The sequence below is a fragment of the Hyla sarda genome, chromosome 9, assembly GCF_029499605.1.
Source record: "Hyla sarda isolate aHylSar1 chromosome 9, aHylSar1.hap1, whole genome shotgun sequence".
NCBI classification, from domain to species: domain Eukaryota; kingdom Metazoa; phylum Chordata; class Amphibia; order Anura; family Hylidae; genus Hyla; species Hyla sarda.
In genome coordinates, this window is record NC_079197.1 from 21,512,041 (window position 1) to 21,539,982 (window position 27,942).

At 43.1% G+C, this 27,942-nt stretch overlaps 1 protein-coding gene and 1 long non-coding RNA gene across 3 annotated transcripts in view; one reads left to right on the plus strand and one right to left on the minus strand.

Moving 5' to 3' along the window:
- Positions 1-20,884, minus strand: part of MECP2 (methyl-CpG binding protein 2) — a 69,924-nt gene extending 49,040 nt beyond the window's left edge. For both annotated transcript variants that reach the window (XR_008847603.1, XM_056538072.1), the window contains exon 1: positions 20,729-20,884. Coding sequence is in view for 1 of the 2 variants with exons in the window: in XM_056538072.1 (XP_056394047.1) it covers positions 20,729-20,760 (32 nt within the window). In the remaining variant the exon portion in view is untranslated. The remainder of the gene's footprint in view (positions 1-20,728) is intronic.
- Positions 20,885-21,024: 140 nt separating this feature from the next.
- LOC130290441 (uncharacterized) lies at positions 21,025-27,755 on the plus strand. The gene is made up of 3 exons (XR_008847604.1): positions 21,025-22,929; positions 25,689-25,812; positions 27,256-27,755. It is a non-coding gene; the product is annotated as an uncharacterized LOC130290441 (long non-coding RNA).
- The last annotated feature ends 187 nt before the right edge of the window (positions 27,756-27,942 follow it).

Sequence of the window (27,942 nt, forward strand, 5' to 3'; positions counted from 1 at the left end):
TTTCATGTAACAGCAAGAAGCATTTATTTATTTTTTTCCAAAAATCCCTGTGTGTGAGATAACACTAACAAAATGTTCAAGTGGTTATAAAAACTGTATAAACAGCCTCCAAAACAGCTTTGAATTACCTTAAAGTGAGCGTCCTAGGAGAACTGCTCTAAAAAAGTAAAATCACTTCTTTTTAGGGTTGATTTTTAGGCTGTTTTAGGCATTTTCCATTAGTCAATTGGAGATAGAAACCCTGGGGGAGATTTATCAAAACCTGTGCAGAGGAAAACTTGCCCAGTTGCCCATAGCAACCAATCAGCTCCCTTCTTTCATTTTTAGGAAGGCCTCTGCAAAATGAAAGAAGCGATCTGATTGGTTGCTATGGGCAACTGGACAACTTCTCCTCTGCACAGGTTTTGATAAATCTCCTCCCCTGTGTTTTCCTGGGCCTTTTTTAGTCCATGTGGACATACGTATTCTACACTACTGTCACACACACAGATTGTTTTGCTGATAAGCTGCAGTTTTTGTAGCAGTCTTTTGTACATGTTATTTTTAGAGAAATCTTTGGCTGGACTCCAGGACAATATAAAGGAAAGAAGTATAAAGCACCAGCACCCACCAGACCCACTGACCTATAAGGCTCGGGTCACACATAGTAATTGGAATTGGTCAGCATTTTTGGCCAAAACCAGTAGTGGGTCCAAAACACAGAAAATAATGCAAATATTTCTATTACAGTTTTTTTCTGTGTTGGCTCTACTCCTGGTTTTGGCTACAAATCTTAACCAACTAAGTGTACAGCCAAGTCAGTTTAGGCTGCGTTCACATCACGATTTCTCCATCCGACCTGAGTACACGATTTTTATAACGTAAAATCGTATATAAAGTCGGATCCATTGACCTCCATTAAAAAATCGGATCCATTACACACATCCGATTTGATCCGCATCCGATTTCACACGATTCTTGTTTGGGTCTGAAATCAGGGTTGACCACGATTTAAGACCTGAACAAAAATCGTGTGAAATCGGATGTGGATCAAATCGGATGTGCTTAATGGATCCGATTTCTTAATGGAGGTCAATGGATCCGACTTTATATATGATTTCATACGATTTTAAGTTAGAAAAATCGTGTACTCAGGTCGGATGGAGAAATTGGAGAAATCGAGATGTGAATGCAGCATTAGCGCAAATGCCAGGAAAGGTCCGGGCACATGCCTAAAATGGACCCATATAATCGACAAAGCCAAAAAATTTGTCATTTTGGTCTCTGTTGGGACGTATGAAGTAGGGTCTGCTGGAAGAAATAACACAGACCTCTGGACTACTTCACTGAGCTGGATCCCATAAAAAACATGTATACCGCTCAGTATACGTCTTTTTACTTTTGGACCCTCATTCATGAAAACCCCTGCTATTCCAGCGCTGCGGCTCCCCATCAATAATGGATCAGTAATGTCAAGTACATCATTTATATAACAGGTAAAATCAATCACACCCAATGACTCCCTACACTCTTTCTTAGGCTATGTTCACACAGCGGAATTTCCCAGCAAAATTCCGAGGGGATATTCTGCTTGGAAATTCCAATTCCAATTGATTTCAATGGGACTTTGCTGCATTGTGCACACGATGGAATACCGCGGCATCTGCAGAAACTATAGACATCTATGCTTTCTGTGGATTCCGATAGGAAATGCATTGGCCTCTATGAGATGTTGAATTTCCAAGCAGTCCTAGCGCCCGCCGGAACATTCAAATGTGTGGAATGTCCGTCTGTGCTTTCTGGGCGGACAACATGAACATTTTCAGCCATGTGAACGTGGCCTGTCACCTGTTTATGCTGCCTAAATCACGGAAGGGAGCATGATCCTGACACACTATGATTTACTATGAAACGCCTAGGTGTTTCACAGAAATCAGCGATAGTCTAACCCCTTAAAGGGGTACTCCGGCGCTAAGACATCTTATCCCCTATCCAAAGGATAGGGGATAAGATGCCTGATCACGGGGGTCCCGCCATTGGGGACCCCCGTGATCTTGCACGCAGCACCCCGTTAGAATCAGTCCCGGAGCGTGTTCGCTCCGGGTCTGATTACTGGCGATCACGGGGGCGGAGCGTTGTGGCATCACGGCTCTGCCCCCGTGTGACGTCACGCTCCGCCCCCTCAATGCATGCCTATGGGAGGGGGCGTGGCAGCTGTCACACCCCCTCCCATAGGCTTGCATTGAGGGGGCGGAGCCGTGACATCACAATTAAAATACAATTAAATCCAATTGCAATACAATAAAAACAATACCCCATCTTTACACGCTTTACTATTAATGTACATTTAAAAAAAACTCAAACTTTTTAAACAAAAGAAGCATGTTTAAAATTTCCATATTTTGCCTAATAATCTTTAAATCTGCATTGTAAATCTGTGAGGCCATGTTCACATGTCTGGAATTTCTGTGTGGAATTCCCCATTGAAATTCCGCCAGAGATTCTGTATTCAATGGGATTTTGCTGCGCTGTGCACTCGGAGGAATTTCCATGCCAGATGTTTCTGGCGTGGAAATTCTGAATTTCTTGTCCATAGAAAGAAAAAAACCTGTCCATTGTCTATGAGACAATGCATTCCCATGCGGTCCTAGCGCCCGCAGTCTATGGAATGTCCGCACAGAGTTTTACCATAGCTAACATAGCCTTACATAGCTAAGGGTGAAATCTGCTGCATTTTTGGGGGCATGCTGCTTATCTGAAAATCATCAGCATCACCAACATTTTTGGTATATTTTTCCTTAGCATGTAAATGTAGTTCCCCTCCCAGTTTTGGTGGAAAAAAAATAAAAAGAATAAAAAAGAATGCCCACTGTTAGGTACTATACTATCTTTGTTAAGAGAGAAAGTTCCCCAGTTCATGAATATGAATTGAATGCACAAATCCCAATGTGAACAATTACTCCCAAGACAGCATGGCTGCTCAAAGAACGCGTTCTAGCACCCCAGGACTCTTTGAACACTTACCAGTCATTTACATAACATGCATTCAAGTCTTTGGGTTAATATTTCATCATATTTACATTAGAGCTGGGCGGTATGACCAAATATGTGTATCACGGTATTTTTGTAACTTATGGCGGTTCCACGGTATATAACGGTATTTCTCTCACCCCCACCCCAAATCATGTGACGTGCCAGTGCTGTTCTGTTCCCCCCCAAATCATGTGACCCACCAGCGCTGTTCAGCTCCCCCCCAATTAATTATCAGCACTACTCACATATGTCACCCGCAAACACTGCCCTCCTCCTCTTTGTTGGGGGCCACTTGCGCTGGAACTCACTGTACGCCAGTGGTCTCCAACCTGCAGACCCCCAGATGTTGCAAAACTACAACTCCCAGCATGCTCGGACAGCCGTTGGCTGTCCGGGCATGCTGGGAGTTGTAGTTTTGCAACAGCCGGAGGTCTGCAGGTTTGAGACCACTGCTGTACGCTGTATCCCTATGCCCGGGCTGCAAAAGATAAAGAAAATAAACCTACGTCGGCCTTACGCTGGGGACTGGAACGTCGGACAGCCGTCACCGGCCGGCTTCTTACATGACAGTGGGCTCAGCCTATCACTGGCCGGGGCGGGACATCGCTCCGGCCGGTGACAGGCTGACGGCTGTCCGACGTTCCAGTCCCCAGCGTGAGGCCGACGTAGGTTTATTTTCTTTATCTTTTGCAGCCTGGGCATAGGGATACAGCGTACAGCAGTGGTCTCAAACCTACGGACCTCCAGCAGTTGCAAAACTACAACTCCCAGCATGCCCAGACAGCCGTTGGCTGTCCGGGCATGCTGGGAGTTGTAGTTTTGCAACATCTGGGGGTCCGCAGGTTGGAGACCACTGGCGTACAGTGAGTTCCAGCGCCAGCGGCCCCCAACAAAGAGGAGGAGTGCAGTGTTTGCGGGTGACATTTGTGAGTAGTACCCCGATGGGCTGATAATTAATTGGGGGGGGGGAGCAGAACAGCGCTGGAGGTCACATGATTTGGTGGGGGGAGTAGAACAGCACTGGCGGATCACGTATGATTAGTTCCCCGATGTGGGGACAGCGCTGCGCTGATAATTCATTCCCAAGGGCGAGGGGCCAAACCGGTATTGCGGTATGGGAAAAATTCATATCGTGCAGCCCAAAAATTTTGGTATTCGGTATGAACCGTTATACCGCCCAGCCCTAATTTACATGCACATTTTACTCTATTACATTGACATACACATATATCGTCAGTAGTTCCCTCAAGTATATTTTACACTGCAGAATTTCAACCTTAATGTTATAGGCTGAGAAAGTCTGGAGCCCCACAGTTTGAGAAACACTGTTTCTGACAGCAACTGGTTTAGCTCAGAGTAAAACCTGTAATGTAAACGGACATATACGGTAAAACGTCTGTTGTCTACAATTTCCTTAACAACTTCAATTCTGCCTATACAAGCGTAGGGATCTTACTAAACAGGGGGTTAATATTGAGAGCACATGTAGTGCTGGACAAATTTGTGTTTGTGAAAGCTGAGCTGAGGGACCGCAGCTAAGGAGGAGGCAATGCATGTTCCCATGGCCGTGTCCATTCAAGCATTTAAACGTGTAAAGAACAATGCGACTGTAAATATAAAAAAAGTATTTATACATTTTTTGGTTTCTTTTCTAAAGCTTGCTGCAGGCTTTCTTGCTTTTCTTCCAGTAACACGTTTGGTCTGCTCCTATTTTTTGTTTCATTTTTAGTGTGAATACAACATATGCTGACGGCATGTAAACTAGGGATCGACCGATTATCGGTATGGCCGATATTATCGGCCGATAATCACGATTTTGGGCATTATCGGTATCGGCAATTACGTTGCCGATAAGCCGATAATGCACCCCCCCCCCCGACCCGCCGCACCGCGACCGCCCCCCCCACCACACCGCCCCCATTGTCTCCCCCATCCCCGGTTTTATAATTACCTGTTCCCGGAGCCCACGCTACTTCTTGCTCCTGCTGCATCCTGCGTTACGCTGTGCGCAATGATGAGTGACGTGACGTGCGCGACATGATGTCACCGTCAGTGCGCACAGTGACAGTTCAGGAGGACGCCACCGGAGCCAGATGTGGAGTGGTCCCCGGGAACAGGTAATTATAAAACCGGGGATGGGGGAGGCAATGGGGCCGGTGTGGTCGGGGGGGGGGGCGGTCGCGGGTGTGGCGGCGGTCGCGGTGCGGCAGTGGGGGGAGCGGTGGCGGTGATAGGTCTCAGGACCCCCGGAAGGGCAGGGGGAGAGAAGCGGGTGGCGGCGGCGGCCTATGGCACCGCAAAAGCCACTGCAGTGCACTGATTTACAGCGCCCGCTTTAAATCAATGATCTGCAGCGGTGTCGCGGGGGGATAAATAGCCGATAACTTATATCGGAAGTTATCGGCTATCGGCCCTAACCTCCACAGATCATCGGTATCAGCCCTAAAAAAACGATGTAGGTCGATCCCTAATGTAAACATACTGCAGTCATTTTCTAAACCGTGGCCCCAAGATCAAATAGGGACCACATTTGACTGTTTTCAAGCACTACCTCTGCTCAATCTATTAACCATCCTCTTATTTCCAAAAGTGAAATGTATCTATTGGTGCTTGGAAAGAGTTTAAGACCACATAAAAGACAACAACATCTAAAATCTGTTTTCGAGCACTTTGAACCACTACACTGAGAAAAAAACATCTGAATCTGTAGCTATCATATTCACCTAGTGCTTATATTCACCATTATAAAAGACGCCATCTGCGAAATTTAATATTTTGGAGATAAAAAAGTCATACAATTGTAGGGCTGGGCGGTATGACCCCCAAATTAATTATCAGCCCAGCGCTGCCCCCATCGGGGTAAATACTCACGTCACCCGCAAGCGCTGCCCTCCTTGTCCTCCTGTTCGTTGCGGCCGCCGGCGCTGACACTCTATACTGTGCGGTATCCCTATGCCTGGGCTGCAAAAGGTAAACAAAATCCCGCCCCGGCCGGGGATAGGCTCTGGCCGGCTTCTTACATGACAGTGGGCTCAGCCTATCATCGTATGAGGCGGAACATCGCTGCGGCCGGTGATAGACTGACGGCTGACGCGACGTTCCCATCCCCAAGAAGCAGATGAGGCCGGTACCGGACCAACGGGAGGGGAGTTAAAGTTCATTTTATTTATTTTTTGCAGCCCGGGCATAGGGATACCGCACAGTATAGAGCAGTGGTCTTCAACCTGCAGACCTCCAGATGTTGCAAAACTACAACTCCCAGCATGCCCGGACAGCCGTTGGCTGTCCGGGCATGCTGAGAGTTGTAGTTTTGCAACATCTGGAGGTCCGCAGGTTGTAGACCACTGGTATAGAGTGTCAGCGCCAGCAGCCGCAACAAACAGGAGGACGAGGAGGGCAGCGCTTGCGGGTGACATGTGAGTATTTACCCTGATGGGGACAGCGCTGGGCTGATAATTAATTGGGGGCAGCGCTCGCAGGTGGCATGTGAGTAGTTCCCCGATGTGGGGACAGCGCAGCACTGGGCTGATTCATTCATTCCCAAGGGGGAGGGGCCAAACCGGTATTGTGGTATGGGTTAAAATTCATATCGTGCAGCACAAAAATTTCGGTATGAACCGGTATACCGCCCAGCCCTATACAATTGTAAAATCTACAATTGCAGATCCACAACTGTGGGTTTTACAAGGTTATTTATATGTACATATATGGCCATAAATGTTGACCCCCCCATGAATTTTTCAAGAAAATGAAGTATTTCTTGCAGAAAAGGATTGCAGTAACATGTTTTGCTATACGCATGTTTATTCCCGTTGTGTGTATTGGAACTAAACCAAAAAAGGAGGAAAAAAAGCAAATTCGACATAATGTCACCAAACTCCAAAAATGGGCTGGAGAAAATTATTATTTTTTATTTTACTGCAATTGTGGATCCGGTTTTTGCAAAATTGCAGAACAGGACAATGTCAAAAATCCCCCATTATTACCAGACTAAGGGTGGGTTCACACCACGTTTTTGCAATCCAGTTCCCGTGTCACGTTTTTTTTTAAGGAAATGTATCGCTAAAAACCGTACTAAACCGTATACAACCGTATATGCCGAATTCCGGTTAAAAACTGTATTGTATAAAAAAAAACGGATATACGGTTGTATACGGTTTTACACTAAAAACACTCCCAGATAGAAGATTCTAGAAGCTGGTAGAACTTTCGGAGCCAACTGCGCATGTGCAGATTCGTAAACCATATTGTGAAAACCGGATGTAACCGTAAGTGTATCTGGTTGTATCATAGACCACCATTATATAAAAAAACGGATACGGTTAAAATACGGTTTTTCAAACGGACTTCAAACCGTAGTAGACTACGGTTTGAAGTACGGGAAATTAAAAGCTTTTAACCGTAACGGATACAAAACGTATGCAACCGCATGATACGGTTAACATACGGTTTGCAATACAAAGTCACTGAGTACGGTTTGCAAAACGGTTCCATAAGGTTTTGACGCTCAAACCGTATACGGGAACTGTATTGCAAAAACGTGGTGTGAACCCACCCTAAAAGAAAAAAAACTTGAGAGATTGTGCCTGCAGAGCCAGATCCCGACCTTCATGGACCCCTCCATCTCATGCAAAAAAGAATTGAAAAAAAAATCAGCTTGGAGGGGGGGAAAAAAAGGCTTTTTTTATCAAACAAAACATGCAACATTTCGGTAGTGTTACCTATGGAAAATGCTTGAAAGAGGAAGAACGGCACTGTCAAAATGAATTTGGCTGGGTTCACACTACGTTTTGTCCCATACGGGAGCGCATACGGCAGGGGGGAGCTAAAACCTCGCGCTCCCGTATGTGACCGTATGCGCTCCCGTATGTCATTCATTTCAATGAGCCGACCGGAGTGAAACGTTCGGTCCGGTCGGCTCATTTTTGCGCCGTATGACCACGGTTTTAGGTCCGGTTGTAAAAGCGCATACGGTGCAAAAATGAGCCGACCGGACCGAACGTTTCACTCCGGTCGGCTCATTGAAATGAATGACATACGGGAGCGCATACGGTCACATACGGGAGCGCGAGGTTTTAGCTCCCCCCTGCCGTATGCGCTCCCGTATGGGACAAAACGTAGTGTGAACCCAGCCTTAGTTTGGTAAAATAAAGCCAATTTAGCTTTTTTTCTCTTGTCTCCAAGCTGGTGCTGCGTTTTGTTTGTTTTTTCTTTCTATTTTTCTTGCAAGAAAATTAGTTCTATTCATCTGATATTTTTGCAGTTGCAAAAATGTGTACAAAAAAACTGCTAAATTTAAATTGACCCTAAAACTCGTACATCAATCATGTTCACATTTAATTAAAGGGGTATTCCGCCCCTAGAAATCTTATCCCCTATCCGCTGCTGGGGACCCCGGGGATCGCTGCTGCAGCACCCCGCTATTATTACTGCGCAGAGCGAGATCGCTCTGCACGTAATGACGGTCAATACAGGGGCCGGAGCATTGTTACATTACGGCTCCGCCCCTCGTGAAGTCACGGCCCGCCCCCGTCAATACAAGTCTATGGGAAGGGGGCGTGGCGGTCGTCACGCCCCCTGCCATAGACTTACATTAAGGGGACGGGCCGTGATGTCATGAGGGGCGGAGCCATGATGTCACGCTGCTCCGGCCCCTGCATCGCCCGTCATTACGCACAGAGCGAACTCGCTCTGTGCAGTAATGATGGCGGGGTGCCGCAGCGGCGATCCCTGGGGTCCCCAGCAGCGGGACCGTGGCGATCTAATATCTTATCCCCTATCCTTTGGATAGGGGATAAGATGCCAGGGGCGGAATACCCCTTTAAGTAAACTGGCCGAGAAGACTTCACTGTGGATTTTTGTTTTGCTACAACATGAATACTTTTTGTGTAATAATTCTTAGAATTGTATCAAGATATTTCTAGATGTTTCCTAAGAGCTGAGACAAATGACTTGGTGAATTTTTAGGATGTTCGTAAGATCTAAGACAATGTAGTAAAATGTCAACTAAGCATACGGTCGGCTTCACACAACATTTTCACAGCTACAAGTCCTGGCATGACCAGTGTCAGATTGGGTCCTCAGACCCGTGACAGGCTGGGACATTGGGGGAGATTTGTCACTGCCTTCCTGGCATTTTATTGGCTGAAATTTGGCACAAAATTTTTGCGCAGTAAGTTTTTGTACAACAAATTTTGTGCAATTTCTGAATATACAATTTTGGCAAAAGTGACTATGTAATACAGTGCTTCATTCTTGACTTTGCAGTGGACGAGACTTATTCAATACATCTTTTGTACAAAGGGGCAAAAATATTGCGCAAACGTAAAAAAAACGCAAATTCATACGACTTCTGCCTCGTCTCATAAAAATGGAATCCTGCAGCAATTTCTGAGGTGATTTTTTATTCATCAAGGTCTTGCACGGTATTGATAAATTTGGCGCACAGAAGAAAAAACACAGCAAAAAAAAAAGAAAAATTAAAAAAAGGCTGTGAAGTGGCTGCACACAGACACATATTCATAAATCTCCCCCAAAGTCTCCAAAACAGTGTGCCTGCAGGTATTGCAAAACTACAACTCCCAGCATGCCCCAACAGCCAATGGCCAAAGTTTTGCAACAGGGAGGCACCCTGGTTGGTAAACACTAGGCTAGGACTTTCAGCAGCGATTCGGACACGAATGAGCCTGAAGGACGATAACGACAATATTAAACAATGTACCACATCTGGATATCTACAAAAAAAACCTAGGGGACATATACTTCAAAACCTGCTGGAAACAAGAACCAACAACACAAAAAAAGATTTTTTTTTATTGGTTCTGTTCACATCTGTGTCAAAGCCCCCAGTGGGGATTCATTCACATTTGAAGATATGAGAACATTTCTTTTACGCTTTTTCTATTCTGCAATTAGTTTATATAACAGCAAACAAAAAAAATTTCAGATTGTAATGCTACAAATATGTTTATAAATCTTTTGGCAGACATGCATATGTATTTGCTGGATCTGATATTATCCAAGTACCAGATGGATCATTGTGAAGTGAAAACATGCCCTGTATGCACCACTTTTTTTTTCTGTCAAAATGATGGGCACCTTGGTGGAACCCGATAAACCCCAAGGTAAGGTAAAGGGGTCCATCAAGTGCTGTTGGAGTCTATGCTGAGACAGCCCCCTACACTAGGGCAGCACGATTTATTGCAAATAAGCCACTGGCAATTACTGCAAAAGCATAGAGATGACACGGGGACCGCTCAGAGGAGAATGGGATCTGCAGCAGACCAACAGGGCACTGGGGCTATGTAAGCATCTTTTCTTTTTTCATTTTTCCCCTGTGCTCCAGCCACCTATTAGATTTGGCATATTGGAATATTACAGTGGTCTCCAAAGTGTTGCCCTCCAGATGTTGCAAAACTACAACTGCCAGCATGTCCACAGTTTGGAGACCACTGGAATATTGGCTAATGGCCTGGATGAACATGAAATGGATGGGGGGGGTGGATGGCACATGCAATGGGGGAAATTGGGAATGAAATGGAGCGGATTAGACATGAAATGGAAAGGAATGGACATAAAATGAGAGGACTTCCCAATTTGTGTATTTTATTGCAATTGCATATCGAAAACGCAACATTTACCTCCATAATCGCAATATATTTTCCAGAAATCATGCAGCCCTAGCCCATATTGTATTATTGGTGAACAGAGCTTGAGGGTACGTTCACACATACGCAGATTTGATGCACAGGATATTCTGCTGCAGATTTCAATGTAAGTTAAATGACTGAGCACAACTTACTAATCAGCAGTTACAAATCCTGCGCATCAAATCTGCGCAGGATCCTGTATGTGTGAACGTACCCTTAAGGCTAAGTTTCTACTTGTTTTTTTGGCCTGCGTTTTTTGGTTTGAAAAAAAAAACAAAAACAAGAAAAAACGCCAGTGCAATTTCCTGCATCTGGCGTTTTTTCATTTGTGTGGAAATTGCATGTTTGGCCCCTTTGGCATTTTTTTTTTGGAACCAAAAATTTGTTGGGTACCAAAAAAGGATACAGTAGTGATGGGAAAAAAATGTATTTAACGAAATTTATATTTTTTTATAACAAAATTTTTTAATACATTTTTCACTGTTTCACTTTTTTTCTCTCTTTTTTGGAAATTTTTTATGTAGTACTACTACTCTTAGCATGGAACACACTGTGAAAAACGACAAGTGGAATAAGAATTTTGCGATTTCTCATTGATTTACAGCTAACATCTGACCACAGCGTTTTTTTTTGGCTGAAAAAAAAAACGCCATGCGGCAGAATTGGCATTTTTCTTGGCGTTTTTCAAAAAAAAAAAAAAAGAGAAGAAAATAGAAACTTAGCCTAAGGGAGCGTTCACAGGCTATTTGTTCTTGCGGGTTTTCCGCTGCGAGAAGAGCCAGCCGAGAAGAGCCCGCCACCTTTCAAATATGCAGCGGAAAACCTGCAAAAACAAATAGCGTGTGAACGCACCCTTAATGTCCAACTAAAGAATGATTTGTCTAACCTTAGGTCTACGTTTGCCAACTCCTTTAACAAGTCTTTATTCCCACCTGTTTTCAGCTAATGGAAAATGTATAAAACTAGCAAATGCAGCTTCTGAACTTTTATATTACTACAACCAAGACCTCTGTCTACCCCATCCTGTATAAAACTAAGAACTTCTGATATACCTGGTCATTTAGGTATAGATTTTTTTGGTTCCAACAATGAACAGAATTATTTTCCAGATTCTAATAAATAGAACTTGTTCAGAGTTGCCCTTTAGGATCCCCCAGTCTTATTCGTTTTATCATGTTATTAACTCGAAGGCTGACCTGCCAAATTCTCACTATCATTTTCTAATCTCTTTAGGTGTATCTCTGTTAGGAACAAGACTGATTTTTCCACCCAGAGGAAAATTTTCTGGAGATGATGCGTCAATCCCTGATGTCTGAGAAAGGACACTGCCATCATGTTGTCTGAATACATTTTAGGTGTTTTCCCATAAGATTAAACTTGAGCCAGATTGCTCAGTGAACAGATTGGATCAACAGGCTTATTTAGCATTGACTATAAATTCTGGACCATTCTCAGAAGTAGAAAAGACTCTAGAAGTACCCCAGAGAATTTAACCCGATTTAACCAAATGAACACTGATCTAATCACAGAAGTGGCAGCTATGGTGGTTTTTATACTATTTGCTCAAATTTTAAGAATTCTCTCAGCTTTACAGTACATAGGATCTTTTAATTTGGTCAAATCTTTAAAGGAAATCTGCCATCAGTGTCACCTGCACTAACCTGTCAGTGCAATGCATGTGACACTGATGTAAACGGTACTTACCTTGTCCCGTTCCAATCTGTAGTTTTTCATTTGTTTAAAAGCAGCGGGACCCAGCAGAGAACAGCAGTTGTGACATCACTAAGCTCGGCCCATGCTCCAAGTGACCGTCGGCCCATGCTGAAGATACAGAAAAACTACAGATCGGAACGGGACAAGGTAAGTACCATTGTCAACAGGGTCACCTGCACTCCCTGTCTGTACTGACAGGTTAGTGGAGGTGACACTGATGACAGATTTCCTTTAAAGGGTATGGAAGTATGTATTTACTACTATGCCAATTTTTGGGATTGCATCTTTAGGAAGCCTATTCACCTATTCTTAAATTCTCTGGCAACAGATCATCTCTATTCTGTATGAATCCAAAGATTGAACTGTATTGTTTCTTTTTTTTTTTTCCTCTAAGGCCTCCAAACATTTTATCTTAAACAGATTTTGTTTAGACTATTTCCTCAATATGCATTTATCATTAGCGCAGATTATGCGCAATGCAAAACCTACTGCGCAAGAGTGTGGTTTTGCCAGTTGCTACACAAAATGTATATGTTGTGCATATCACTTCATCAAATTTGCGAAATGACAAGAAGTCACTGGATAGTGTAAAAAACTCACACACATTTCTACGCCAGCTGTAGTCACTGGTGCACTTTTGCACAAAAATTTGCTCAAAAATAATTTTTACACAAGTGATAAAATCAGAGCACTCACGTGTGCATCTGCTAACCACGCTCCCTGGAAGCGCACAAGCAAAATAAAAAGTATACTTAAAAAAAAAAAAAATAGCACAAAATTAGGTAATTTCTGTGCAAGTGAATGCGGGAAATAAAAACACATGGCGCTTGCAATATGGCAGGTGTAAGCCAGTTGATAAATTCCCCCATTGCGTTACAGATGGCAGATAACAGAGAATCAGCATCACCAGAATGAAGATATTTTCTTTAATCGTCATCTCCATCTTAATCCGATTTTTTACCTTCATCCACCTCTACATCAAATGTGATCCTTATGCTAGTCAGATCCTCGAAGTCTGTGGCATTTAACTTGGAATATTTCTAGTAATAGGTTTAACCATAAAATACTTTTCTGCTGGGGAAGACTGAATCTCATCCATAATAAAAGATCTAATATTTTTAATATAAGAAAAGTTCCTCTAAAGGTAAGGACCTGATAAAGACAGGAGATTCCGTGATAACATTAAAAAACCTCCATTTTATTATTTTACCATTGTCCATTATTGGCTTAACCGCAGTGCTACCAGTCGTGGCCATAGACTATACAGTTGCAAGAAAAAGTATGTGAACCCTTTGGAATTATATGTATTTCTGCTCAAATTGGTCATAAAATGTGATCTGATCTTCATCTAAGTAACAACAATAGACAATCACAGTCTGCTTAAACTAATAACACACAAAGAATTAAATCTTACCATATTTTTATTGAACACACCATGTAAACATTCACAGTGCAGGTGGAAAAAGTATATGAACCCTTAGATTTAATAACTGGTTGAACCTCCTTTGGCAGGAATAACTTCAACCAAACATTTCCTGTAGTTGCAGATCAGACGTGCACAACGGTCAGCAATATACTTGGGATGTCTGGTATGAATCGCTTTCTTGAGGTTATGCCACAGCATCTCAATCGGGTTGAGGTCAGGACTCTGACTGGGCCAATCCAGAAGGTGTCTTATCTTCTGTTTAAGCCATTCTGTTGCTGATTTACTTCTATGCTTTGGGTCGTTGTCCTGTTGCAACACCCATCTTCTGTTGAGCTTCTGTTGACTAAATGTGTGTATCGCTGTATTTTTGTAACTTTTGGCGGTTCCACGGTATATAACGGTATTTCCTCCAGCTACCCCCCCCCCCCCCCAAAATTAATTATCAGCCCAGCGCTGCCCCCATCGGGGTAAATACTCATATATCACCCACAAGCGCTGCGCTCCTTGTCCTCCTGTTCGTTGCGTCCACCGGCGCTGACACTATACTGTGCAGTATCCCTATGCCCGGGCTGCAAAAGGTAAACAAAATAAACTAACGCATGTTCCGACGTCGACCTTACGCTGGGGACGGGAATGTCGGAGAGCCGTCAGCCTATCACCGGCCACAGCGATGCCGGTGATAGGCTAACGGCTGCCCAACGTTCCCGTCCCCAAGAAGCAGATGAGGCCATTACCGGACCAACGGGAGGTGAGTTAAAGTTTATTTTGTTCATTTTTTGCAGCCCGGGCATAGGGATACCGCACAGTATAGAGCAGTGGTCTTCAACCTGCGGACCTCCAGATGTTGCAAAACTACAACTCCCAGCATGCCCGGACAGCGAGAGTTGTAGTTTTGCAACATCTGGAGGTCCGCAGGTTGTAGACCACTGGTATAGAGTGTCAGCGCCGGCGGCCGCAACAAACAGGAGGATGAGGAGGGCAGCGCTTGCGGGTGACATGTGAGTATTTACCCCGATGGGGACAGTGCTGGGATAATTAATTGGGGGGCAGTGCTCGCGGGTGACATGTGAGTATTTACCCTGATGGGGACAGCGCTGGGCTGATAATTGGGGGGCAGCGCTCGCAGGTGACATGTGAGTAGTTCCCCGATGTGGGGACAGCGCAGCACTGGGCTGATTCATTCATTCCTGAGGGGGAGGGGCCAAACCGGTATTGCGGTATGGGTTAAAATTCATATCGTGCAGCAAAAAAAATTCGGTATTCTGTATGAACCGGTATACCGCCCAGCCCTAGATTCAGTTGGTTGAATCCTATGGATAAGACGTCAAATCGCCACGGTCCCGCTGGCTGAAGACCCCGGGGATCGCCGCTGCGGCACCCCGCCATCATTACTGCGCAGAGCGAGTTCGCTCTGTGCGTAATGACGGGCAATACAGGGGCCGGAGCATCGTTACGTCATGGTTCCGCCCCTCATGACGTCACAGCCCACCCCCGTCAATACAAGTCTATGGCAGGGGACGTGACGATGTTTTGATGTTGGTATGCTGTGCCTCTTTTTCTCCACACATAGTGTTGTGTGTTTCTTCCAAGCAACTCAACTTTGGTTTCATCTGTCCACAGAATATTTTTCCAGTACTGCTGTGGAACATCCAGGTGCTCTTGTGGAAACTGTAAACGTGCAGCAATGGTTTTTTTTTTTTTAAAGCAGTGGCTTCCTCTGTGGTATCCTTCCAGAAAATCCATTCTTGTTTAGTGTTTTACGTATCGTAGATTTGCTAACAGGGATGTTAGCATATGCCAGAGACTTTTGTAAGTCCTTAGCAGACACTGTAGGATTCATCTTCACCTCATTGAGCAGTTTGTGCTGTGCTCTTGAAATCATCTTTATAGGACAGCCACTCCTAGGGAGAGTAGCAGCCATGCTGAACTTTTCATTTATAGACAATTTGTCTTACAGTGGACTGATGAACAGCAAGGCTTTTGGAGATACTTTTATAACCCTTTCCAGCTTTATGCAAGTCAACAATTCTTAATCGTAGGTCTTTTGTGCGAGGCATCATTCACATCAAACAATGCTTCTTGTGAAAAGCAAACCCAGAACTGGTGGGTGTTTTTTATAGGGCAGGGCAGCTGTAACCAACACCTCCAATCTCCTCTCATTGATTGGACTCCAGTTGGATGACGCCTCACTCCAATTAGCTCTTGGAGATTACATTAGTCTAGGGGTTCACATACTTTTTCCGCCTGCACTGTGAATTTTTACATTGTGTGTTCAATAAAAACATGGTAAGATTTAGTTATTTATTTGTTATTAGTTTAAGCAGACTGTGTTTGTCTATTGTTGTGACTTAGATGAAGATCAGATCACATTTTATGACCAATTTTTGCAGAAATCCATTTTCTTGCAACTGAATGTGTTAATTCATCTCTAAGACATCTGTATGGTTCCTTTGATCGGACCATGGTTAGATACGGGCTGCATCCATCATATATGCCCACATGATTGTTGTTCCCACAGCACAACGAATCAAGGTGAGGGTAATACCATTTGTGAATACACACAACTTGTTAGGTTACAGCACATAGAAAGCCCCTCGTTTTTTTCTACATAATTTCTGGATTTTTTAAATAATTACAGGTCTTTGACATAATTGTTTCTTGCATGACTCCTCCAAAAGGCTTCATACAACACGCTTCCTAGGTTTTTTCTTTAGAGGAGAAACCCAGCCAAAATTAAGTTATCTTCTATCCACAGGAGCTGATCTTGGGGGGTCCGAGCACTGGGATCAGGATTCGGACTCTCTCAGTGAGTAGCCCGTATCGTCTACTGGTAGACAGCACACGCTCCATTTATTTCTATGGGAGCGCCGATGATGCCCGAGTGCTGTACTAAATGAATGGAGGCCGTACAGGAGAGCTTACTGAGAGCTCGGTCCCGTTCCCAAGATCAGCTACTTATCCTCTATGCTGTGGATGGGAAATCCTGTGCATAAAATCTGCGCAGAATACTTTGTGTGAATACACCCATAACTTCAAGGGGGTCGGAGGCGGATTTCCTGCCGCGGACATTATGCAGCCAGACATTTGCCACGGACAGCCAGCAGATAGTCTGCCCCCTCTCAAACTGGAAGAGGGAAACATGCTGCGAGTTTGTAGCAAAATCAGCTGGAAAAATTAAGGAAAATAGGCAGCAAATTCTGCATGTGTGAACATACCCTTACGGACAGTTCAAACGTCATTATTTTTGCTGCAAATTTCACTGTCCATTGACATCAACGGGTAGCAAATTTTTCTGCAGCAAAAAATAAGGATGTGTAATTGGACCCTAAGGCTAGGTTCAGACTACAGAATCTCCGGGCAGAAAATTTTTGTCTGGAAATTCTGAGTTCTGCCTGCGCCGACTGAATAAGTCGGCGCCAGGACCGTGCGGACACTGCAGTCTCCCATAGACTGCAATGTGTTCCGCAAGGAATTCTGCCTGAAGAAAGAGCACCGCCTTTCTTCAGGCAGAAATTTCTAAGCGGATTTTCCGCTTCACAAATTCCGAAGTGTGAAGTTGTTAACGGAAAACCATTCACTACACTAGACATTTTAGCAAGCGGAATTTCTGACGGAAATTTTACGACTGAATTTCTGTCGGAAATTCCGTAGTCTGAACCTAGCCTAAGGGCTCACTTGCGCAGGCAGATCTGATTGTGAGCTCCCAGCGTGTTTCTTGCTGTGAGTTTGAATGGAGGTGGGCTTTCCAAGGCAGATTGAAGTCAATGGGGTCTGCGGTGGATTTACCCTAGCGGAAATTAGGGTTTGTTCACAAAGGCATTTTTTCTGGCAGATTTTGCTTCCATTGACTTGAATTGTTCAGCAGAAAATAGTGACAGATTTGCAGACTTTCCATGCAAGAGTGCTAGAGACGTGGCTGGGTTTTAAGTGAAGATGTACATACCTGCCGCTGATCCCCCCCACTCAAAGTGTCCTTACCTCACCCAGTGACTGGCTGAGCTGATGGCAGTTGCTATGTGTAAGGATGGACAACAGGAAGCTTTGAGAAGTGGAGCAGCAGTGGTGGTGGGATCAGTGGCAGCTTCTCCCCCTCAGAACACATTTATTTATTAAAAACTAATTATACGGTGGACCCATTAAGTTCCCACTACAAATCTCTCCTTCCTTTGGCTAAATTTCTGACATATTTCAAATCTGCAGTGTGAACTACAGCCCCTCTTCTCACTATAATGAACTGGCCGCACACAACAAATGCAAAATAAAGATCACAATATGCTTATAAATAACCAACAAAAAAAAAAAAAAACACAATGAAACTACATCCTGCTTGGCACCACATTTGCGCAGCTATCCACATCTAGCTCACCTCCTCGGAGTACCACTGGTGTAGCGTTTGTAGCCTCTGCATTTTTTAATTATTTTCTTACGGACATCTAAGCATTTTGTTGCAGCTTTTTTGTTGCTAGAAACGGGTGTGGCCATGCGCAAGAAGAGACGTTGCGGCGATAATTGTGGATCCACTGAGCGCATGGCCCCTTATGTGTTCACTATTAGGTCACCGACAGTGTAGTGCAATGGTCTCCAGCATGCTGGGAGTTGTAGTTTTGAAATATCTGGAGGTCCACAGTTTGGAACTGAACAAAGTACGCACCTCCTTGTGTTTATTTTTTTTCTTATTAATTATCTCACGCCGTTCACATCTGCAAAAATAAATGGTTGCAGACGCCTAAACGTTTATCCGCAATTATTTTTGTTTATTAGAAAGGGGCGTGGTCATAGGGTCCCTTATAAACACCCTATTTACGCAAACATGTAATGGGTTAGAATAGACAGCGAGGATTCCTTGCCAAATTTCCGCAGTGTGTGCGGCACTTTACCTGGTCAAAATTAGGTCACTGATAGCGTAGCGCAATCGTCTTGCACATGCTGGGAGTTATAGCTTTTTGGTCCACCGTTTGGAGACCACGGGTGTAGAAATTTGCCTGAAACAGGGGTACGCGCCTCCTTCAGTTTATTCATTTGTTACGGAAATCTACATATATGGAAAACAAATGGTTACAAACACACGTAACGTTCCCCTGCTCCTTTTCTTTTGTAGAAAGGGGTGTGGTCATAGGTTTCCTCATAAATATGTTATTTAGGCCAACGTAATGCGCAAGAAGAGACGTTACGGCAATGATTTTGGGCAGAGCGGATCTGCTAAGGAAATTCCTAGCTGAATTTTCTCAGCGTGAATGGCGCCTTATGCGTTCAATACTGTAGTAGGTCACCGATAGCGTATCACAATGGTCTTAGGCATGCTGGGAGTTGTAGTTTTGCAACTTCTGGAGGTCCACAGTTTGAAGACCAGCGGTGTTCCGTACATAGAAATTTGCACCTCCTTGCGTTCAGTTTTTCTTTTTACCGAATTTTGACATCTACGGAAAATAAAGAATTGACACCTAAGGGTATGTTCACACTTCAGTGTGTGAACGGAATCTCCGCTCGCTGAATTCAGCAAGCGGAGATTCTGCCTGGCAGCCGGCAGCGGCGGTAGGACTGCGCAGCACTGTGCCGTCACCATTGACGGCTATGCAGTGCTCACGGACTTCCGCGCAAAGAATGAACATGTTCTTTCTTTGCGCGGAACAATTTCAACGGCGGAATTGTGGGTCGCGGAGACCCATTCACACTAATGTTAAGTTCGCACCGCGGAATTCCGCAGGGAATTCCGTAGTGTGAACATACCCTTAATGTCAAATATAAACTGGGTTTTTTTTTGTTAGAAAGGGGTGTGGTCATAGGTTCCCTTATAAATAGGCTATTTACACCAACATTTCTAAGACGTTACAGCGATTCCAGGTAGTGCCAATTCACTAAGGCAATTTTAAGCTGAATTTTCTCAGCATGCACGCGTCTCCAGGCGTTTTTTTGTTTTGTTTTTTTACGGAATTTCTCACGACACTGACATCTACGGAAAATAAACAATTACGGAGACCTAAAGGTTTTCCAGCAACTTTTTTCTTCAAAAAGGGGTGTGGTCAAAGGTTCTCTCATAAATAAGCTTTTTAGGCCAACGACTATTCCTAGTTGGCGCGGATCCACTGAGGAAATTCCTGGCCGAATTTTCTCAGTGTGCACTGCCCCTTATGTGTTTACCATTAAGGCAATGTTGTCGGGCATGCTGGGAATTATAGTTCTCCAACACACAGTTTGAAGACAACAGGCACTGCGTATGTAGAAATTCGCACAAAACAGGGTACACGCCTCCTTGCGTTTATTTATTTTAAAGAATTTTCTTACGCAGTTGACATCTACGATAAATAAATGGTTACGAACACCTAAACATTTCCTCTCAACTTTTTTTTTCGGGAGAAAGGTATAGGTTCCCTCATAAATACGCTATGAACGGCAACACGTAATGCGCAAGAATAGACGTTACGACAGCGTGCTGCGGTCTACGTGCTGCGGTCTACGTGCTTACTGTTCGCTGTACAGACGTATAAGATACATAGAGACAAGTACATGGAGGCAGCAGCACTTTCGCAGTCTGTGAGGAGAGGGGTGTGTCGTGCGGTGAAGTCCCCCCTGCCCGGGCCCCTCTCCCCTCAATATATGGAGGAAAGAGGGGGGGGCCTTACTGCTATGAGGGGACTTCAATGACGCACTGTACAATTGCCATAAAGTGCCCTCCGGCACCACCGCAAAATGCCCCACACCACAACCAGAGGGGAAAGCGACAGCAACTGACATTTTTATTCTCCCACAGCCCCGCCCCCCTCCAGCCTGAGGGATTCATCAAAAAACATACACCCTGCGGGGCCCGCCCCCCTCACACACAGGGACAGAATGGCGGGCATCTGGCAAGCGGAGAGGGCGGGAAGGGGAAGCGGAAGGGAAAAGGTTTGGGGAGGGGGAAACCCAGACCGGCTGAGACCCCCGCACTCACAGTCTCTCCTCTTTGCTCGGCGCGGCGGCCATTTTCTAACGGCTCTTCCACAGGCTGAGGAGGGAAAAGGGTGGGCAGGGCGCGAGAGCAAGCGGCGAGGTGACGTCACCGCGCCGAGCCTACCTGCCTCCTCGAATGCCTCTTACTCGCAGTGACGTCAGTTTTGTTTCATTGTACAGAGGATAGGGAGGAGGGGCGGGACCTAGATGAAGCCCCGCCTCCTCTGTGGAATAGAATTCTACGAAAAGGGGCGTGGTCTCGCCGCGGCGGGGAAAGGAGTTGAGGGAAAAAAAAAAAAAAAAAAAAGACTTGTGCGTCATGAACGCTTGTAGGCTGACTTGATGCAGTTACTATGAGCTGGGAAGTTGGGAGAAGTTTTTTCTATGTGTTTTGTAGACGAGATCTGTGGCTGTGTGTCTCCATTGGGGGGGAGAGAGTGGAATCCAGAAGGGGGGACGTGTGTTCTTGTTTCTAAGTCTGAAATAATTCCTTTAAAAGAATGAATGAGATTATTAAGTGTCTCAGGACCCCTCTATCTATGTGCATCAGTGCATTGGAGGGAAACTGATAGTAGAATCGATCCCATTTATTTAAAAGGGGCAGTTTACATTCATCCAGTGTCTCAAATGGACGCCAGGCAGTGGAACGCGCCACATTGGCGCTGGATAAGGGAGCGCATCTTGCTGCATTCATTCCCCTGTGAGGCATGCGCAATTAATGAACGCCAAATCCTAAACAGACAATGGACTTCTGTCATTATAGGCGACTCTTTAGAGGCCTGTTCACACTTTCCGCTCAAAATGGACATTTTTTTGATGCTGATGCATTTCTGTGGCGGAATTCCGTGTGCGCTGCATTGTCATCAATAGCCATGGCACAGGTCCAGTTTTGTTTCTGTTCTACTGAGAATCTCTGCATGGAATTTGTCTCCGGTGTAAATTCCTAATCTGAACGTGCTCTTATGGTCGGCAGATAATAAAAGGAAATTGGTTATATAGAGGAACCTGGGAGGTGGGGGGTTTGGTGATGTAGATTGATGATTTTTCTACATTTTTTATTTGTGTGGTGGTGATGTGTATGTGCCCACATTTTTTTATTACATAGTTGCATGACGTGATAACTATAATTCTAGTGTACTTTTTTGTAAAACTGCGTACCACTTGGTATGTCTCAAAACAGCAACTGAAACAAATCGTGCCACAAATCCACACCACAAAAAAAGAGTAAAACCAATCAAAACACCCACCACCACCATCCAAATATCTCTCTGTTCTTGGTTGTATTTGTGACAACCATGTTTAGGGTTAGAATACATTTAAGAAATTGTCCACTTTTGATGTTTCCTGTACGCTCAGCCGATGGTAAATTTTACAGCTGTTTGAAGAATATTCTTCGACCGTGGTATCTGTGGGTCCTACACAGGGGTAATATGTTTTTTTCTGCTCACGTATTGCTATTACAGATAGGAGATAATAAGCTTTGTAGAAGCAAATATGCTGCTAAATTACTACAGGCCACTTATGTTACGGTAGACACGTGTGCCAGTGTCCCTTAGACTGTTGCAAAAATGACAACTCTCATTATACCTGACAGTCGAAGGCTACAGCCATAGCCATTGATTATGGGAAGGTTTTTCCCCATTAACCCTTATAATTATTTTATTTTAAGAAAATTGACCGCACCCTTAGAGGTTCACTTTAATGTTTCATTTTGTCAGCCAGCCATAGATTCTTCCTCTTCACATTTAACCCTTTCCCACGTTGTCACGTGCGCATCACTTTTCCACGTACCAACGCACATGTATGTGACGGTGATCACGTCTGGAATATGGCTGTGATTGACAACCACCCTCTAGCACTATTGGATGAGACTGGAGAAAACTCTCATCGGAGCTGTTTAACCACTTCAATGACAATCCTAGTGCAGACAGAGAGAGCCTTCTTTTGCCCTGTCCCTGTCAGCCTCGGTAGTCACATTACCAAAACAGGACAAATGCATCACAAAAACCTATAACACTCCATATTATAAATCTACATTCGCTTTGCCCTATACATTAAATCTATATTCCCCATTCATTTTAAAGGTAAACACTGCAACAAAAAAAAGTAAAAGAAAAGAAGTTACTATGAATTTACCCACAAATATAAAAATGAATCTTCCCACAAAACAAGGCCTCAAATAGCTACGTGTCTATAACCCAGGTAATGTCCAGTCATTTTTCGGTGATTTATTCAGATATTTTTCTGATATTTTTATTTAATCTTGTACATCGAACTTAAACTGGACATTATACTTGTCACTGTGTTCCCTTTTATGTTAATATACCTGGCATTGCGATTGCTGAGTCCTAAACCAATGCATTTAGCCTGAATGTTATGGTGCCCCTTGCCGTCCCATTATTAGGAAATCATATAAATTTGATATCATTTTAAATCTGATATAATTTTAGGATTGTAGGCAAAAAATGAGCACCTTTTGAGAACTAAATAATTTTTTTAGAGATAACCGTAGGGGACACATTTTCTCTTCTGCAGACACGAGGATTTTTGCTCTGTATTGTCAGATTTAAAAAGTAATATGGCACATTTATACTTTAGCTTAGCTTCTTAATAATCTGATCTGATATACCAATAATTCCCCTCTCCTACAGATGTGATGGAATTAGAAGGTTGGCATCGGCAAATAAATTCTTATACCCCATGTTGTCCAGATGACACATATTTAGCTACTGCTGATCAAAAATTTGGATTTGTACGGAGTCAGCTCGGGGAAGCCTCTGATCCGTGATATACCAGCAGTGGCACAAATAATGGGTATGTTTAACCCCTAGTTTTCTTTTAGGCCTGATCTCAGCAAACAAGTACACAACAGAGGATATCAAAAAGGGACCGGGCCGTTATGTTTAGCTACTTGAGGGGAAGCTCTTCTATATGATAGTATGCATTAAATGGTTGCTGGAAAGAATAAAAAGGCTTTCAGCATTTTATCAATCATTTTACTTACGAAAATACACAGAGACTATTCTAATAATTATTTTAGTGTTACAAGCCTGCTTATATAGGCAAGTAAAATAAAAAAAAACTCATCAAAAAATACGATTCAACTGAAGAGTGTGAACACAGCCTCAACTTCTTCATGACCAAAGTGTTTCAGTCCTAAATGACCAGACAATTTTTTTTTACTTTGCTTATTCATTGATTTAATATTTCTATTTACATTTTTTTTTCGTGGTATATAGGGCTGTATTCTTTTTTTAATTTAGTTTTTGTTGCATTTTCTTAAGGATAAAATGTGAAGAAAATATATTCACAATTCTTCTTGAAATTTGCAAATTGCGATAAAATAAATTATTAAAATATTTTCCCTATTTGGTTTGGGCTGTTATGATACATAATGGCCCATATTTATCAATCAACCTGAAATCCTAATTGTCTGGTTTTTCCCAACCAATCACAGCTCAACTTTCACTTTACAAGAGCTTGTTAAAATATGAATGCTGAGCTGTGATTGATGACTTGAAAAAAAAAACAGACAATTAGGGTTTCAGGCTGATTGTCAAGGGAATGAGGTGGTTATGGTGACTGTTTGGATTGACATGGATGGTGTTTTTTTTTTTTTTTCTTTTCCTTTACTTATATTTCATTTTAGATTTTTTTTTCAATTATGGATGTAAATATTTTTCTTAGATACTATGGTATCGATAGGAGCCCCAGTTACATGGGTGTCTAGCCTCCTGATATTAAATTAGTGACTGGCAGAGCCCTTAGTTATCTTTAATTGCTTGATTTTAGAAGCAAGCGCTTTAAAGCAGTGATTCCAAAAGATATCGCTTGGGATTTGGGGTCTGCGATTAAAAGATAGTTTGCAGTTGTTAAGGGCTTTTCTGGCTGAGGGCTGCCACTAATAACCGGCACAAAGCAATATCCATTTATGGTTATAAACTGTTTAAATGCAGCTGTCAAAACTGACAGCAGCATTTAAACAGTGTTTGGGGCATGCCATTGGTGGTTCAGGGGTTGGATTGGCCGATCCGTTGTCATGCCAGCCTGAAGCCTGTATTAGGCCTCTGTGGTGGCCAAGACCAAGCTACTGTACAGTCTGCCATAGGCAGGCTAAACCAGTGGATCATTGATATAATGGATCAATCGAACGGTTGCTCATACAAATCCCATAGGGGGACTAAAAATGGGGGGGGGGGGGGAAGTTTCAATGCTTTTAAAAGTATTGAAAAATTCCCCTATAATAAAAATTCAAATGATCCCCCTTTTTCAAATAAAAAAATGAATAAACATATTTGGTATTGCACATGCAGAATTGTCCAAACTATCTGGAATCTGGAAAATCTGGAATGGGGGTTTGAATAATTGAATAAAAAACTATCAGAAAGTCTGATCTAAACCCAAAGTGTCACTAACAAGATCTGAAAACGGCGCAATGAACAGAACAGGGCAATTTTAAGCACACTAATAAAAAAAATAAAAAAAATTCATTTTTTAATACAAGTAAATTATAAAATAGACCATATAACTCAGGTATCATTTTATTCATATTGACTAGAGTTGAGCGAACTTACAGTAAATTGGCTCGTAGCAAACCTCGCAGCACGGCTGTTGATTATTTTAGTCTGCATAAATTATTACAGCTTTCCAAGGGCTCCAGTTGCCTGGAAAAGCTGGATACAGACCTAGGAGACCTAAGACTGTCATCCTGGATTTCCAGGCAACCAGACCCCTTGGAAAGCTGAACTAATTTTCGCAGATTAAAGTAATCAACAGCCGAGCTGCGAGGTTCGCTACGAGCCAATTTACTGTAAGTTCACTCAACTCTAACATAATACTGACTGAAGAATTAAGATGTAATGTCAGTTTGACCGCATGGTGATAAAAAAGAACAGACCCCGCCCTAATTTTGCATGATTTCTACTCAATTATTATTATTATATATATATATTTTTTTACAGTATATGAAGACATTAAAGTTGTCATTGCAGAGTACAAGTGGTCCGGCAAAAAACAGGCCCTCGTATGAGTGAGTGGATTGAAAAATAAAAGGGCTTTGTCTATTAATGTTATGTCTACTAAAAGGTAAGGAGGAAAAAGGAAAAGAAAATTGGCTGCATATTTAAAGGGCTAAATTTAGGATTATCCACCCAATAAATGTGTTTTCACGTGCGCATTTTGTTACCCATTGACTTCAGTGGGTAGGAAAATATGCAGCAGCAAATACACAGCAAAATACAGCACGTGTGACCCTACCCTTAAGCACATTTATGGATGGATTTTCAATTTTCTAAGAAAACATCACTACACCATTTTATTATTTTTTTTGAGCCAAAACCACAATTGGATCCCATAGAAAGAAGTATATGACCTATATTTCCAATTTCTTTTCATTTCGCTATTGTCTTTGGCTCAAAAAAACTGCATCAAAAACTGTGGTATCTAAGGAAAAAATATTGGGCCTCATTTACTAAGAGTTTCGGGTTTTTACTAGTGGGGAAAGTTGTTTCAGACTTGCAGGATTCCTCTCTATTTACTATTGGGAAAAGTCGGGAACATTTTCTGACCAGCTTTTTCTAGGTCCATATTTCCAGCCATTTACCCACAGGATTTTCTGTGAATTCCATAGTAAATCGGTTGGGTTGTGAAACCACGCCCCTTTTTGGCCGACCACGCCCCTTTTTCGGGTTTGGCGGATTTTTCAGGCGCACACTGGCGCAGACATGTCCCAGACATATCTCAGACAAAAACTGGTCGGTTTCAGCTTAGTAAATGAGGCCCTTTGTGTAAAGGATACCTAAGCATATTTTTTCTAGTTCTGGTATTTCTCATTTGGTTCTTGTAGCCAAGGCCAGGTATAGACACATTCAATAAGAAAACAGTATGGGGGTGAATTTGCCATTTACAGCATTTTCACCCCTTTTTTCTAGCTTGCGCTTTATAATTTTATAGCAGCTTTATTTGGGCAAAATTTATTATTTTGTTTATTATGCACTTTATTATCTAGTAAAATGTACAATAAAAATTTTTTAAATTAATTTTTAAATTTTTTTTTTTTTTAAGTTACTTACATGAAATTTTTCTAAACAACACCATTTAAACCAAGCAAAAAATATAAATGCTGAATATAGCAAAAATAAAAAAAATATTCCACATTGGCTTGAAATGAGCCATAAAATAAAAAAACATCCTGTTTTCTGGTGCTTCATGGTGCAGTTTTTGTGGCTTCTTTGTCAAAACATAGTGGCCCAGATTTATCAAACCGTGTGAGAGATTTACCTACAGTGACCAATCTTGATAGCTACAAGCTCTGGTAAAGTGAAAGCTGAGCTGTGATTGGTTGCTGTGGGAAAATCACTCTATTTTTTTCTCTCACACAGTTTGATAAATCTGGGCCTGTGAGTTCTAGTATTTCTAATGAAGAATGTAAAAAAAAAGAAAAAATTGCAGAAAAATGCAGAAAAAAAATAAATCATAATAATCCAGCACACATTATTCACATTATTTACACATGTATTCTTTAAGCAGCTAAACAAGCCTATGGCGGTCAATGGGAAAAAAATGCCACAAACTGAATGAAGAAACAAAAAGGTTAGAAAAAAGCCAACCCGAAAAAAAACAGAAGACTATCAAACCACAAACAGAAAAGCATTGAAGGTAAAGTGTTTTAATTTGACTAATGACTCCCAAAAATGATATTTTTTTGGAGATGTTTTTTCATGCTCTCGTAGATCATAAGTTGTTTACAGAGCCTATCAGATGGATTGAATGTTGGGCAGAGAGCACAGCACAAACAGGGCTCAAGTCCTGCAGGAACTCATGGGAACTGAGTTCCTGCACTTTTTCCACAGCTGGAACGCAGTTCCCATTAGCAGGAGTCCTGCAGGTCCATCCCTTAAAGGGGTACTCCGACCCTAGATATCTTATCCCGGGGGTCCCGCCGCTGGGGATTCCCAGCAATTCTTGGCTATGGCACCCAAGACATCCGGTGCACGGAGTGAACTTTGCTCCATGCCGAATGACTGGCGAAGGGGGGCAGAAGCTTGTGACATCACGGCCATGCCCCCTCAATGCAAGTCTATGGGACTGGGCGTGACGGCCGTCATGCCCCCTCCTATAGACTTGCATTGAGGGGCTGTGGCCGTGACATCATGAGCCTCTGGCGCTGCACCCAACGTTTTAAAAGAATGCCGGGTGCAGCAGGGAGAACGCGGT